Below are 17,086 nucleotides of genomic sequence, written 5' to 3'. Positions count from 1 at the left end.
TGAAAACTTGATACAAAACATTCTAAACAGAATGTTATTTTGGGGTTGCAGGCATGGGACTACGCATTTATGAAAAAGTCTGGAAAATATGGAAAAGCGCGTAAAATTGGACAAAAACACCTGAAAATGGGCTTAAAATAAATAAAACTGCGGGAATTTTGACATCAAAAAAGACTGGTTCCAGAGTTTTGACTGGAAATTCTCATGCCTGGGTTGAAAAAATATTTTGCGAAAAATATTTGCCCAAAATATTTGCAATAACGTTTTAAAAACGTTTTCATGACCTTTATATAACCCGACATTTAAATGTTATTAAAACGTTTTGAATAAAACATTTTAAGAACATTTCTGTGTTTGCTGAGTGCAAATATTTTAACATAATGTTATTTAAGTGTCGACAAAATATTTGGCAAAAAACGTTTGCGAAAATAGTTTACATTAACATTTTTAAAAACATTAAAAAATATTGTTGTAGTGTGTTTTCATATAAAACGTTTTAAAACGTTTTCATGACCTTCATATAACCCGACATTTTAATGTTATTACAACGTTTTTACCTAAACCAAAATATAACTTATTTATAACGTTTTTGTGTTTGCTGGGATAACCGTAAAAGCCCATGAATATGTAATTTTTGGCTATATTTTGCTAAATATCAATGCATAAATGTTCAGGGTACTTTTATTGCAGAATTTTGCCTTGAAAGTGTTTCTAATAATGTTCTAATGTTGTCTAGCTGCCATATAATTTTGCATATTTGCATAATTAATGAGCTAATTTGCATTAATAATAATTAAAAGGGCATTTCGTGATCCACAGCCTCATCCCGCCCCCCCACTTTTCTCAAAAAAGTTGAGATTTTTTGCTTTGGCGGTGATCTCAAAACCATGCTATGACCCTCGGCTGCGCCTCGGGTCATAGCATGGTTTTGAGATCACATTGGGCCTATAATTTTAACCATGTCCCCCATAGCAGTCAATATTTGTATACTATGCATGGGGTAGTGGGTAGGCTATATGCATGTCTCCGTGCATGCATTGGGGATAACATCAAAACTCGACCACCGGTTCCGTCCGGTTTCCATTGTTGAGAACAATTTTTCAGGGCTGTCGTGCCCGCCCCCACCTCCCTCAAATGAGCGTTATATAATTGGGATATAGGCCTATAGCAAATTGTTACAAACGATTGCCTCTAGCAACAAAAAAAAACATACTTTGTAGGCCTACCTAACTCTTATATACAACATTAAATAAGATATTTCTTCACACTTACAAAACATGAATGAACTTGAAGTGATGCAGCGCTGAAATAGTGCATATTTCAATCCACACCTATTCGCCTATGCAGGTTTTGGTTACGACAGGGATGATAGCGGCCTGAAGTGACTTTGCAGGAAAGGTCTGAAAAAGTCTCAAAACAGGCTAAAAATAAATACAAATTCAGAAATTTGAATTAACAAAAAGTAGGAAATCCTACAATTGTAGGAAATCTAGCAACCCTGTTACGATGTTTCAAAACAAAAAAGGAGTGGACCTAACAATGTTTAGGAGAGGTAGAATGGACACATTTTCTTCTCCAAATGAACAATTATTTCTAGGCTCTGCATTTGGCGCTTGCCTGTTGTAAAAATGTCAGTTTTACTTACATAGTCTTCTTGATGACTTATGACGCAGGTCAGTGAATATGATATTTCCATTGCATTATTCAGGCGTCACAGTTGGTATTCTCTATCCACTATTTTATACCATAATGAAACAGATGTCAGGATTACATCAACTGGTTACTGCATCTGGGTTGGCACATTTCTTTGATGGATGCGGTGTTATGACTGGAGCTTACATGGCAGGTATGTGCCTGTCATAATTTTTTGTTCTAATCAAGTAACCTGTCTTTTGTGACTTCCCTATGCATAAATCAAATATTTTCTCACCTTGTCTGAATCTAAATTGATTGCAGCTTTCTTCTCTTTTCAGGTTTGATTCATGACATATCAGGCAGCTACCAGACTGGATTTTACATTTTTGCTGCATCGTTTTTCTTGGCAGCTTGTGTTTTCATACCAGTAGTTATTGTGCTACGTAGACAAAAGGTGCAATGAACAAGTGAAGTCCATAACATAATAAACTCCCCTATGTATTATTCAGTCTACTATAGATTGGTCTTAGGGTGCGATCACATAGAAGTATACGGTATACTCGCTATACGAAATACGCTCATTCGATCAGGCCGAGTTCACATACGCTCATTCGATCAGGCCAAGTTCACATAGGAGTATACTATGTGAACTCAGCCTGATCGAATGAGCGTATTTCGTATAGCGAATACCGTATACTTCTATGTGATCACAGCCTAATGGACGAATGGTGCAATAAAGGAAAATGAAAATATGTGCGTTTGAGCGCCCTCGGCGAATTAGCATATATTTATTTTCTTCACGTTACGTCATAATGAATGACTTGGGTGTGCGCGGGCGTGTTAGTGTTTGGTAGTCACTTCAGGTTGGTAGCACCACGCAGCACACACGCTTTTCAATATCCGGTTCCGTCTCAGCTTCAGCGACGTGGCATTGTTGTTAGGCCTATATTAATATGACGGCCGCAACGAAAGAAGACATTCAAGAGTTACTGAATCAGTTCAAAAGTAGCCAAGCAGAGCTAAATAGTTCGTTTACAGAGTCACTACAGTCAGCAAAGGAGGAATTTTGGCAAGAAAATAAGAAAACAGCGGAGTGTTTTGAAAAGAAGTTGGCGACGGCCTCTGAAACAAAGTGGAAAAGAGAAGGAAATAAGCGGCAATGCGAGTTTAACCAGTTAAGTTTTCGTTCCGTTTCTGTAGTACTTAAAATGATTAAATTTATTAGAAGGATAATTCAGCTCCTATTATGTTTAATAAGAAATGGTTGGCAGCAGCTTTCTGGTCAGTTGTAATGGGTCCAATGGACCGTGTCACAGTGGACCGTGTAATATCAATAGGTCTGTTCTGTGTGCAAGGTTAACTATAGCAAAAGGGCAGTGATCTGGCGTGGCTCACCTTTTATAGAAATTTTGTTCAATTGGTATGAGCTAATGTGTCCGAGTAAAAGAAATCATCCAGCGTGGAAATGTATTGAATTATCACAATTGGTTGATTGGCGCGAAATGTGCGATTTGGCGTATATGATCTGATATGAATTGTCTCTAATAAGTGTTACGTGTTATTTACTTGTAATATAGATCTGTTGACGACCTAATAACCAAGGCCATTGATGACCCAGTTGATGGTAAGGTGCACCTACTTAAAGCGAGAGATACCATCGGTACAAGACAGAAGTTTATAAGACTGGCTGACATCAGCGAGCATGGGTGGGCGACCGTGTCAGAGTATGAAACCAATGAGTTGGCAGCTGATGAGGATGATCACAAAAGAATTCAACGGGCGAATATCGAGCAGGAAAAAGATCAAGCAGAAGCAAGTTAGCAAGCAAGCGGCAAAAAAGTTCAAAAAAGATGGCGGCGCTTCCGTGGGTGGTGGTTTTGGTATGCCTGGTTCTTCTAGTCAGCTTTTTCGTGCAGGAGGGTCCTTCACTGGGCCCATCAGCAGGCAAGGCAAAGGCAGTTGCTACTTCTGTGGGAAGTTCGGCCACTGGAGAGAAAGTTGTCCAGCCAGGCGGCAGCAGTTTAGTACAAACCAGCCGCAAAATGCAGGAGGCATCTAAAGTAAATAGAGCTAAAGTTAAGTATGATAATTCATGTAGCGTAGATGAATGTGTCTGTATTTCAGATGATATAGTATTTGATTATGCAGATTATGAGAGAAGCGAAGGTAATATTGCGATCAAGGTTTCAGGTAGGCTAAAAAGCCACGCCCAGTTTTGGCGGGAAATTGGGGCACCACAGTTTATAATGGAAACTATTGAAAAGCGGATATGTAATTCCTTTTATGACGAGCCTCCGATGCAATCATCCAAGAATAACAGGTCTGCGTATAATAATCACGAATTTGTGTCTGAGGCCATATCTGAGCTGGTAAAATTGGGGTCTGTAGAAATTTGTCAATCTCCCCCACACGTTATTAACCCACTCACTGTTTCTATTCAGCCAAACGCAAAAAAGAGGCTAATTCTTGACCTGAGGATGGTAAACAAGTTCATTCATAAAGCAATCTGTTAAGTTTGAGGATATGAGAACAGCACTGCTGTTTCTTAGGAAAGGTGGTTTCATGTTCAAATTTGACTTGAAGTCCGGGTATCATCATATAGAGATTCACCCTATGCATAGAAAATTCTTGGGATTCTCATGGAATCTCAATGGTAAGGTGCGTTATTTTAGATTTTTGTGCCTGGCATTTGGTTTGAGTTCGGCTCCATTCATTTTTACTAAAATAGTTAGACCGTTGGTAAAGAAGTGGAGAAGCGAAGGCAAGGCAATTGTAGTATTTCTAGATGATGGTCTAGGTTTTGGTGGGTCTGTAGATAAAGCAAAAGAGGCTAGTGATAGTATTAAAGCCGATCTGATTAAATCTGGATTTGTGCGAATATCCAGAAGTCGATTTGGAGCCCAACAATAACATTAGAGTGGTTGGGATATGATATTGATCTAGAATCGGGTGCATTTGGGGTCACCGGAAGAAGAGTTCAAGACATCCATCAAAGTACTACCACTATTCTTAACTACAAAGACAATAGTGGGAATTTAAATGTGAAGGCTAGACTTCTGGCTAGTGTGGCGGGAAAAATTGTTTCCACTAGCCTGGCAGTTGGAAATATAGCAAGATTAATGACGAAATCTTTACCTGTCTGTGTAGAAGGTAAAGAAAACTGGGAATCCTTTGTTTGTGTGTCGGAAGAAGCCATTAGAGTTTTGGCGGGAAAATATTCGTACTCTCAATTGTGCAAAAGTTGAACCGAAAACAGCAGCATCTAAAATAGTATATTTAGATGCAAGTAGCACTGGCTACGGTGGGTATGTAGTAGATATGTCGGATGATATTGCTCATGGGCAATGGAATCAAGTTGATGCAAGACGAAGCTCGGCATGGAGAGAGCTTAAGGCCGTAGAAATGGTCATGGCTTCATTTGTCAAGAAGCTTGGGAATCATGTTGTGAAATGGTTTACGGATAACCAAAGTGTTGCAGCGATAGCAACAAAAGGCAGTATGAAAACTGATTTACAAGAAATTGCTTTGAACATTTTCAGAATTTGTGTCCAAGATAATATATCTTTAGAAGTGGAATGGGTCCCTAGATCAGACAATGAAAGAGCTGATTATATCAGTCGCATTATTGATGCTGATGATTGGGCTATCTCAGATTATATATTTGAGAAATTGGACACAAGATGGGGTCCTCATACAATAGACAGATTTGCCAGTTTTTACAATGCAAAGTTGCCAAGATTCGATTCGAGGTTTTGGAACCCAGGTTGTGAGAATATAGACGCATTTACTGTGGATTGGTCTAATGAAAATAACTGGTTAGTGCCACCTATCCACCTCATTCCAAGAGTCCTATTTCACATGATGCGTCCGGGGGCAGCAGGAACTCTTATTTGCCCTCAGTGGTATTCGGCCCCTTTTGGCGATATTGTTCCCAGATGGACAGACTCCTATAGTTGGAGTGGTGGATATACAGGAATTACAGTATTTTCCTGGTATGTTTGTAAATGGCAGATACAATAACGAGCAGTTCGTTAAACAAATAGCCAGAAGTGCTATTCTGGCGGTAAGAGTCCAGTTTTAATCGAATGCGTTGAGCAAAATCGGTTGGATTTGAAATCCTAATAAATTTGATATTTTAAGAGAAACATTCTGTAAATTGAGTATGCCATGATATTGGTAATGAGTTTTCGAGGAAATACAAAGAACTTTATATAAATGAAATGCAACAAATATCAAAGCTTGCAAGCGAAGAAAGAGTTACATGCTAATATAGCAGGAATCTATGAAGATTGATTTGGTACTCAATGCGTGAATGACGGCATTGACAAGAAGTGAAAATTAGTAAGTAGGTAGAGTAATCAGACAATGTTAGAAATATTAGTAGGCCTAAATACATTTGACTGCGGAATTCTTAAAAATTGTTTTCATTTCATTTGCAGGTAATCTTCCAGAGTGGTATATGGTCAGATGCTGGATACGAAGAGCATGATGAACGGAACAAATTAGCGTCAGAATTGCCTGGTGTGACATTAAACTCTAGAGCCGATTCAACTATAAAACAATATGGAGGAGCATTTTGCAATTGGTGCACATGGGCTGACAGATTTGGAAAGTCAAAAATTCCAGCGGATCCCTATTATGTTTCATTATATCTCATTCATGTCAGTCATTCAGCCAACACACCAGCACCTATTTTGAAAGCCACTGCTGCTATTTCATGGGCTCATAAATTGGCAGGGAGTTCAGATCCTTGTCTTTCTCCAATTGTTAAGAATGCTGCTGAGGGTTTGAAGCGTAAATTAGCATCTCCTACCGTTAAAAAGGAGCCTATAACAGCAGAAATTCTGGTTAAAGTATATGATCACTATTGTGCAGATTTGTCCATCAAGAATTTGCTTACTATTAGAACTGTAACAATGTGCTTGATAGCTTATGCAGGGTTTCTCCGTTTTGATGAACTTTCTGAGATAAAAAGAGAGGATATAACATTTGAGTTATCACATATGTCAATTCTGATTCCTTCTAGCAAGACGGACATTTATAGGCAAGGTAACTCAGTTATTATAGCACGTCTGACATCAACAGTTTGTCCTGTTCGTATGTTACAGAAGTATTTAGAGTTAGCTCAGGTCCAAGATTGATGTTCATTCATTTTCAGGAGTATATAAAAAAAAAAATGGGTTACAAATTGTGCAAGGATAACCGACCAATGTCATATACTAGAGTTCGCGAAGTCATTTTGGATGCGCTCAAGCCAATAGTTGGCGACACATCAAAATTTGGTGTCCATAGCCTGCGTTCAGGGGGTGCCACAGAGGCAGCTAATGCGGGGGTGCCTGAAAGATTATTTAAGAGGCACGGCAGATGGAGGTCTGATTCAGCCAAAGATGGCTATGTCAAGGAAAGTTTACCAAAATTGCTTTCAGTTTCCCAATCGTTGGGATTGTAGATTTCCCTGACTTTTACTTCATTGAGCTCACGATTCGCTGTGGCGGTGCAAATAAATACCAACACAAGCAAGCTTATGTATTAAAAAGTGTTTTATTGGCGGGCATTGGTGTCGTTCTTTGGGAGTATAGTGGAGAAATGAAAATATGTGCGTTTGGCGCCCTCGGCGAATTAGCATATATTTATTTTCTTCACGTTACGTCATAATGAATGACTTGGGTGTGCGTCGGGGCGTGTTAGTGTTTGGTAGTCACTTCAGGTTGGTAGCACCACGCAGCACACACGCTTTTTTCAAAATTTTTTGTTAAATCCAAAAAATTTTAATGTGTATTTTTAAAAGGTTTTGTCTCTGTCGGTTATTCAGGGTGGGTATTTGACTGATTGTTCGGGGAGGAAAGAATTCAATCATCAGGTTGACATGAGGTAGAAAGCCAGGGGTCATCGTACGTTCTCAATTTTTCTCCAAAAATAGTAATCGGGAGTTTTTTCAAGAGTTTTCGTAGCCTGCTCCTACCGCGATTGTTTTCTTTTAGGCTTCCCCATTGTATTAGTCTAGGATCCCACTGCATTGTTTGTACAAGTAGAGTAAGAAAAAGATTCACAATTATTATAATAATTGTGCCTGCTCTCATTGAGCTCACGATTCGCTGTGGCGGTGCAAATAAATACCAACACAACGCAAGCTTATGTATTAAAAAGTGTTTTATTGGCGGGCATTGGTGTCGTTCTTTGGGAGTATAGTGGAGAATTCATATTCTACACAGAAGTCTCACATAATTTTCGGAGACCTTGGTTAAATCTAGTTTTGTTTGGGAGGTAAACTACATGTAGAGATTACATTTCTCCTGTGCTCTTAAAAGAGGTTCTCTTGACCCACTTTTGGCACAGGGATGGAGGAGGTCAGCTATGAAATTCAACTACTTACATTTTGTTACTGGGCGGGAAAAACCTCATATGTACTTTTGGCCCTTGAACATGGATAAAGCCATGTAGGTGTAGACTTTGTATTAAAGATGTTGCGTCATCCATGTTCAAGGGCCAAAAGTACATGCAGGAAACACCTCGTATTTACTTGTGGCCCTTGAACATGGATAAAGCGTTTTAGGTGTAGACTTTATATTGAATAGTTTGCTTCATCCATGTTCAAAAAGTACATGAGGTTTTTCCCACCCAGTGACGATTTATAGGATGTCATCAATCTTTTGTATTGTTCCCATAAAAGTGATTTTCAGTTCATTCACGATCACCCCTTGCATAGTTCCACCATTATGGGTAGAGCCTCAAACGGGCAACAAACATGACAGTAAGAATTATAAACAGCTCAAAAAAAGTAACTAACCCTTAAATAATAGCTATTATTCAAAAAATCAAATCTGTAAAATGTGTTGGAAGCAGAATTTATTTCTGCGCATTTTGACCCCTCATTTGTAGCAATTGTCTCATTTGTAACAACGTACATTTAAATCAATTCAACCCAAGATTTGAAAGTTGCAGTTAATTCTATTGATTTGTATTCAGTACAATGGAAGGAAATCTGTGTAATGATATCTGAGTGTTTTTGTATTGTTGTAAGTGCAACTTTCAAATCTGGACCTCACTACATTAAATTGACTGATGTTTTATTGTTTTCTGAGCTATCACATCAAATGAGGTGTCAAAATGTGCAGTTATAAATTCTGCTTCCAACGCATTTTACAGATTTGTAATACAATAGCCCGCTTTTTGAATAATGGCCATTATTTCGGGGTAGTTACTTTTTTTGAGATGTTTATAATTTTACAGAATGTTATACAACTGGTTCAGTTCCCAATTCATGTATACTTTCAGTTTGAGGTTCTGCCCTCAAATAGTGATACCAAACCTGTGTTTGAGACTTGATCAAAGTCAAAATCATTCCATAAGGGGGAAAATGGTTGTTGCCCTTACATTAGCTGACAATTAAAAGTCTGTTTTCAAAACTAAGAGGAAAACACATTGTTGGCTTTTTTTCAATTGAAGTTGGTTTCACCAACAAATAAATATTAGATCAGATTTTGACATTTGAGACATGATCAATGTGCATGAGTCACATGACGATCCTGGTTGAAAATGAGTTTTACATTTACAGCTTTCAGAAACTGAAAACCCCTTATTGATACAACTTTTCTTTGTGAAGTTACATCAATTAAACAATCGCTGAAAACAATAGAAAACAAAAGAATTTTAACATATCTCAAAATCAATGTTGGCAACATTTCCCTTGATCGTGTTACATTTAAGCCAAGGAAGTGATTATGCCTCTATCTGAAAAAAAAGAAGAAAAAAACAGCCATGATTTTGCCAAAATTGGGTCTGTCAGGTAATGACAACACAACAATTTGTTTGCCTAATAATCACACATAGACATCGTTTGTTAAGTTTGATATTCTGGTAACCAGTAATATTTTGCCTAATAACCACACATAGACATCGTTTGTTAAGTTTGATATTCTGGTAACCAGTAATATTTTGCCTAATAACCACACATAGACATCGTTTGTTAAGTTTGATATTCTGGTAACCAGTAATATTTTGCCTAATAATCACACATAGACATCGTTTGTTAAGTTTGATATTCTGGTAACCAGTAATATTTTGCCTAATAATCACACATAGACATCGTTTGTTAAGTTTGATATTCTGGTAACCAGTAATATTTTGCCTAATAATCACACATAGACATCGTTTGTTAAGTTTGATATTCTGGTAACCAGTAATATTTTGCCTAATAATCACACATAGACATCGTTTGTTAAGTTTGATATTCTGGTAACCAGTAATATTTTGCCTAATAATCACACATGGACATCGTTTGTAAAGTTTGATATTCTGGTAACCAGTAATATTTTGCCTAATAATCACACATAGACATCGTTTGTTAAGTTTGATATTCTGGTAACCAGTAATATTTTGCCTAATAATCACACATAGACATCGTTTGTTAAGTTTGATATTCTGGTAACCAGTAATATTTTGCCTAATAATCACACATAGACATCGTTTGTTAAGTTTGATATTCTGGTAACCAGTAATATTTTGCCTAATAATCACACATAGACATCGTTTGTTAAGTTTGATATTCTGGTAACCAGTAATATTTTAATGCTGCATCATCCATGGAAAGCATAGTGAACAATTAACAGGAGAAATATGTTTCACACATACAGTCATTCAATTCAAATTTATGATTCAATTTTACCATATCACCTGTATATAACTCGATTGATCGCCAAACAAAATAAAATAACACAAACGTCTCGCTCGGGGATTGATTGACCAACATTTGTTTTGAAGATGATATCATCTACACATTATTCTGCTGCTGTTTTTTTATAATAAATGTTTTAATTTATAATAATAATGATAATTTCAAGACACAATCTAATTTTCATTTTTTACTATATCTAATGAAGACTCAAAGTAAGGGGGGATTTCTTCCGAAATAAAATGATCCTCTAATATGTTACTCACCAAACAGACAAAACCCCCTCTTGCTAATAAAATCGTACCTAATTGATGGCAGCAAATTTGGGTTACGAAATCCAGCCAATCACACTGCTGGTTTGATCAAACTAGCAAACTCATGGCCCAATCACAGCATGTTTTACATTTCATTACCTTCATATACACCCAATGAGAGCTCATGTTAGAATTTTTAATCAAAAGGTGTTTGCCACCAATCAACTGACCTTATCCAATACCTTTTCAATTTTGTGTATTACATCATCGTTGTCGTCGTCATTTTGTTTCATCTCTTTGGGGCGCTCTATAGTCTCAATCACACACAAGACAAAAGGAATGGAAGGCAGTACTAGTACATGTGATTATAACATTGAGTATACATAATCTATCTTTCCATACGCCAGCAGACATTTTTTTTAATAATGCTTCTCATAAGTATAATAAGGGCATACAGGTTACAATAAGAGTGAATAATAGGGGGGTACATACTACAGGACATTTCCGCTGCATCGAGGAAGGGAACAAAGAAGGGAGAGGGAGTAGTAATGAACTGTTCAACACATAGAACTCGGCAGCTAGGCAACATCGCTGCAAGTTTTAGACTACATAGCTGATTGGCTCCAAACACCCCACATCATCTGAAAGAAAGAAATAAGAAGAGTAACAGTTGAGTAACCAGGTACAAACAATATTACACATTTACAGGGAACAAAGCAAAAGATTGATGAAGCTCTATGAACACAATTAGTTTCATAGTAGCAGCATGCAAAACTCACTAGTGATCAAAATATGCTGGTAGCAATTTCACAATTGCTGGCATCATTGATCCTGCGCCCCCTCCAAGCGATAAGTCACACACTTCAGCACAAGATCAGTTTAAAGATCAACTAAAATTAATTAGTGGTAGGCCCTATTTTTGCTAATATTCACATGCTCCACGCAAATTGTGTTTTAAAAAGGGCTTATTTTGACCATACTCAAAAAGTATGGAATTATCAAGTTGTACTTGAGGAGCAGACTAGTAAAAACATTCAGATGGCAGATGACACTGCTATGGTCAACTCAGGTGGATTATATTTAGTGGTTTATGCCAAAATCCAGATGCAAATGTTGAAATATCAAGTTTTCCCTGATATTTCACCCAACTAATATCCAAAATTCCATGTGAAATATTTCCTCTTTACCATAGTATCAAGGTGTGGGCTGTTTCAAATGACGACCTCTAGAGACAGAGAAGGGGGAATTCTTTCTACAAGTATGAAATATTAACTCGGTTCATAGCTGAATGGTTGTGTAGTACAATTTGGAGCCATACGTTTTATGAAAGACACACTGGATGTCAAAATGACAAAAATAACTGCCCTCTTGGGCCACTAAAAATTCCCTGAATTTATCCTGATTTTGGCTGTTTTTCTCAAATTCCTTGACTGGAAAAATGGATTTCCATTATGCGAGTGACACTGGCTGGGACCCTAAGCAGCATTTGACTCAATTTGGGCCCATTTAGGAAATATTTCCCTTGGAATTAAAAAACATCCACACCTTTTCCATTGGGATTTTGATGACAATTGTTGGATCTGGAATTGGGTTGGAATGGTTTTCAAATAGTATAGCCCATTACAAATCAAACACTGGCCAGATTTAATCTTGCTCTTACCTGATTTGGATCTACCCCCTCTGGAGCAGCATTCATGGTGCTGTTCCACATACCATCTCCCATAGCCATTTGAGCCTCGTTAGGTAGCCCTAGTGTAGGAGGGGGTAGACTACTGGGCATGACATCTGGACCATCTCTCCCATAAGGTGACTGTCAGGGTGAAAAAGACATCAGAATAACTTACAATTTCCATAACTTAAAAATTTCAATCTTCTAAGGTAGGGCTACTACTGCTAGGAATACGCAATTGCATTATTTGCAGTGCAATTCACATATTTTGGCTCCAAATGCGTTTTTTGGCATTTGGAGGAAAATCTATATTTTGGCATCTAAAATTGTGTATTCCTAACAGCCAACATAATGGTAAATCAATCCCCGAGTGAAGGCTGATACCTTCTTACAAGAGAAAATTTGGTTGGGCAAGCTATAGTTATCTACAGATTTTTAACTTCTTTTTTTTTCATGATGATGCAAACTCTACCCTGGTAGTAGGTGCGGGGGTAAAATGTCAAATTAAACCTTTTGATAATCTCTTGTGAATTACAGCTTTACTGACAGTGCCAAATGATCCTTGCACTGTGCACAACAAAGCTGATCTTTCAGAATGCGATAAGAAAATAGTCAAACAGCTATTCCACTATCATGTAGAAAGTAGGGTTGCATGACTATAGCTTTCTAGTAGTTGACTAGGTAACATAAAATAGTCCCAATTATGAAGACTATAGTTTGATCAGCTCGTAATTGGCAGGCCTTATAACATCGCAAATTAATATCAATATATTTTATTTTGAGAATTACCTTGTGACATCTCACCAGAAGAATCACAAATTATTAATTGAAGTCCTATACTTTAATTAGCATGCATGAAATAGACCAAACAGGTTACCTATATCACTCTTAACATGGGTCTACTTTTCAGCATAGTGGTAAAAGCCTAACAATTCCTGCCGATTATGAGCTGCAAAAAGTATATGACAATTATTTTGAAGTCAAAATCCGAATGAAATCAAAAACTCACACTCGGTTTCAAAGAAGAACGGCAGTCCGACTCAGACTGACGCAAGCGCCCTGTTAATGAGCGACATACGCAGAGCTTGCTTGCGCTAACCAACATTTTGATGTGTAATCAGCCAATCAGATTACAGCGTCTCTTGTTATGATTGTCAGACGATTGAATCAGCCAATCAGAACCCCACTTTCGTGTTTATGCTGTGCATGCTGTCAAAATGTAAACTGCCGTTCTTCTTTGGCAGAAACTGTAGTAGTACTCAAATTGTAGAAATAAAGGTTTGTTCGATCAAAAGAACAGATGGTGTAAACAACATCAAACTAACCCAAAATGTACTCATCAAAAATATCAACATGCATTATGAGGACACAATAGATTATTGACTAAACCCAAAAGTTTGTATTACAGGAGTTATGTCAGCTATCCACCAGTGGAGCTTCTGCGACCCCTACGCAGAACTTCCGATAGTGGATTATCTGCGCCACAGTGGACGCAAAGGAATCCACAGTCGGATTTTTCTGCGCGTGCACTGAAAATCCCCTCCGTATATAGTTCGGTGGAGTAATTCTGCGACGGGAATCCACGAGACGGATTTTCGGCGCGCGTGCTCAGACACCCCCCTCCGCATCTAGTTCCGGTGGAGTAATTCTGCGCACGGTCGCAGGGAATCCACGGACGGATTTTTCGGCGCGCGTGCTCAGAAACTCTCCTCCGTATATAGTTCGGTGGAGTAATTCTGCGACGCGGTCGCAGAGAATCCACAGACGGATTTTCGGCGCCGCGTGCTCAGAAACTCTCCTCCGTAGGCTCCGGTGGAGTAATAATATTCTGCGCGCGATGCGCAGGGAATCCGCAGACGGATTTTCGGTATGCGTTTTAATCATCTCATGAATTGTTATGATTTAATATTATTAAATGGTAGAAAGTGTGAAATATTATTTATATATATAACTCCGGTGGAGTAATTCTGCGATGATGCGCAGGGAATCCACAGACGGATTTTCGGCGCACGATTTAATCATCTCATGAATTGTTATGATTTAATATTATTAAATGGTAGAAAGTATGAAATATTATTTATATATATAACTCGGTGGAGTAATTCTGCATGATGCGCAGGGAATCCACGAGACGGATTTTCGGTATGCGTTTTAATCATCTCATGAATTGTTATGATTTAATATTATTAAATGGTAGAAAGTATGAAATATTATTTATATATATAACTCCGGTGGAGTAATTCTGCATATGACGGTGCAGGGAATCCCTGATCGGACTTTTCGGTATGCGCGCTTAGAAACTCCCCTCCGTATGTAGCTCCGGTGGATTAATTCTGCGCCGATGCGGTGCAGGGAATCCACAGACGGACTTTCGCGTATGCGTTTTAATCATCTCATGAATTGTTATGATTTAATATTATTAAATGGAAAAAAGTAAGAAATATTATTTTAGTGCCTATATGTTTAGAGTCAGTTCTGCGCATCAAGTTTCATGTTTAAAAAAATAACTTAGAAAGTAAGAAATATTATTTTTAGAGTCAGAACGGTGGAGTTTTTCTGCGACGGTCGCAGTGAATCCACAGACGGACTTTCGGCAAGACGTCTGAGAAACTCCCCTCCGTATATAACTCCGTGGAATTTTCGTGGAATCTTCTCATCACGACACCTTTGATCTTTTGGTTCAATGACTAATTAACAATCACCGCGGAAGCGGATCATACCTGATATAATCTAGATACTGAGCAGTTGGCCTAATCTCATCTCATCTATATCCCACCTACTGTGTAATAAGCCGTCTTATCTTTACCGCCTCTGGTGAAATAGGCCGTATCATTAGCGCCTACTGGGAAATTTGTCAATCCATTAATAACCTTTAAAATCCTTGGAAAAATAATATTACTATAATTTTAAACTCTGAATTTGGAGTATGAACATTATTAACAATATTTAAAACGGACGCAAACCCTCCGATTTTGGAGGTTTCGCGCCCGCCGCTTACGTAGCATCCGCCAAAACCCCGAAATTAGAGTACGTGCGCCGAAAGTCCGACTGTGGATTCCCTGCGACCGTCATGCAGAAAAACTCCACCGTTCTGACTCTAAAATATATATAATATTTCTTACTTTCTAAGTTATTTTTTAAACATGTTTTTTAAACATGATTTCATGAAACTTGATGCGCGAGATATATAGGCCCTAAAATAATATTTCTTACTTTATACCATTTAATAATATTAAATCATAACAATCATGAGATGATTAAAAGCGTCGCCGAAAATCCGTCGTGGATTCCCTGCGACCGTCATAGAATTACTCCACGGAGTTATATATATAAATAATATTTCATACTTTCTACCATTTAATAATATTAAATCATAACAATTCATGAGATGATTAAAAGCGTCGCCGAAAAATCCGTCCGTGGATTCCCTGCGACCGTCGCAGAATTACTCCACGGAGTTATATATATAAATAATATTTCATACTTTCTACCATTTAATAATATTAAATCATAACAATTCATGAGATGATTAAAAGCGTGCGCCGAAAATCCGTCCGTGGATTCCCTGCGACCGTCCGGCGCAGAATTACTCCACGGAGTTATATATATAAATAATATTTCATACTTTCTACCATTTAATAATATTAAATCATAACAATTCATGAGATGATTAAAGCGGCGCCGAAAATCCGTCCGTGGATTCCCTGCGACCCGTCGCGCAGAATTACTCCACCGGAGCTATATATATACCTGGAACGTCATTCTCACTTCCGTTGAGTGATGTGTAGGGATAGAGAGTAGTGCGCGAAGTACACCGTGCGCCGAAAATACGAACGTGGATTCCCTGCGACCGTGCGCAGAATTACTCCACGGAGCTATATACGGAGGGGAGTTTCTGCGCACGTGCGCCGAAAGTCCGTCCGTGGATTCCCTGCGACCGTGCGCAGAATTACTCCACCGGAGCTATATACGGAGGAGTTTCTGCGCACGCGTCGCCGAAATCCGTCCGTGGATTCCCTGCGACCGCGCAGAATTACTCCACCGGAACTATATATATACGGAGGGATTTTCAGTGCGCGTGCGCAGAAAATCCGACTGTGGATTCCTTTGCGTCCACCGTGCGCAGATAATCCACTATCGGAAGTTCTGCGTAGGGGTCGCAGAAGCTCCACTGGTGGATCATGTACATACATGATTACAGTGATTATCTCTTAGTCTTACCATGTTCATATGTGATGGTAGATGAAAGCCATCATCCATGGGTGGCGGCTGCTGGTGTGTCATCGCTGACGGATGGTGTGACAGCTGATGAGCAGATGGATGAGTCTGTTGCTGCTGCTGTTGCTGCTGCTGCTGCATGGAAAGCTGTTGGGATGACATGTCTTGATACTGTGAGAACCCAGATGTGGTACCACCTGTTGCCACCATAAAGTCTGGTGTTCCTGCTGTCATATCCTCCATCCAATCACCACTACTATCACCACCTGGTTATCAAAAAAATAACATGTACACAATTACAAAAGTCAAAAACTCACTGTGAATCGTAACCAAAAGTACTACAGTGGAAACTCATTATAACGAAGTTGTCGGGGACTGAGAAATTAGTTCTTTATATCCAAATTTCGTTATATCAGGGTTGTAAAAACAATCAATAACAAAAGAATTTTGTATCTTGGTTCTGGAAAATACTTCTTTGTAACAGGGTTTTTCTTATATCAGATTTCGCTATAATGAGGTTTTACTGTATATAGTGCTGTGTTGTCCCAAATATACTTAGTGACATGCTAAGCCCCAAAATAAGTCCAAAAAATACATCGTAACTTGAACATAGTCCAGAACAAATTTGATTGCATGCCC

The 17,086-nt window shown here is 38.4% G+C and overlaps 2 protein-coding genes across 2 annotated transcripts in view; one reads left to right on the top strand and one right to left on the bottom strand.

Moving 5' to 3' along the window:
* The first annotated feature begins 4,953 nt into the window (after positions 1-4,953).
* LOC140143640 (uncharacterized) lies at positions 4,954-6,776 on the top strand. The gene is made up of 2 exons (XM_072165456.1): positions 4,954-5,616; positions 6,075-6,776. The coding sequence occupies exons 1-2, from the start codon at positions 4,954-4,956 to the stop codon at positions 6,774-6,776; spliced, it is 1,365 nt and encodes a 454-aa protein (XP_072021557.1).
* Positions 6,777-10,164: 3,388 nt separating this feature from the next.
* LOC140143639 (ankyrin repeat domain-containing protein 17-like) overlaps positions 10,165-17,086 on the bottom strand; it is a 65,009-nt gene continuing 58,087 nt past the window's right edge. Inside the window, 3 exon segments of the mRNA XM_072165455.1 lie at positions 10,165-11,201; positions 12,221-12,370; positions 16,451-16,713. Coding sequence (XP_072021556.1) covers positions 11,166-11,201; positions 12,221-12,370; positions 16,451-16,713 — 449 coding nt within the window. The 3' untranslated portion in view covers positions 10,165-11,165.

This window comes from Amphiura filiformis, unplaced genomic scaffold (genome assembly GCF_039555335.1).
Source record: "Amphiura filiformis unplaced genomic scaffold, Afil_fr2py scaffold_25, whole genome shotgun sequence".
Taxonomy (NCBI): Eukaryota; Metazoa; Echinodermata; class Ophiuroidea; order Amphilepidida; family Amphiuridae; genus Amphiura; species Amphiura filiformis.
This window is presented reverse-complemented; position numbering and strand designations above follow the sequence as displayed.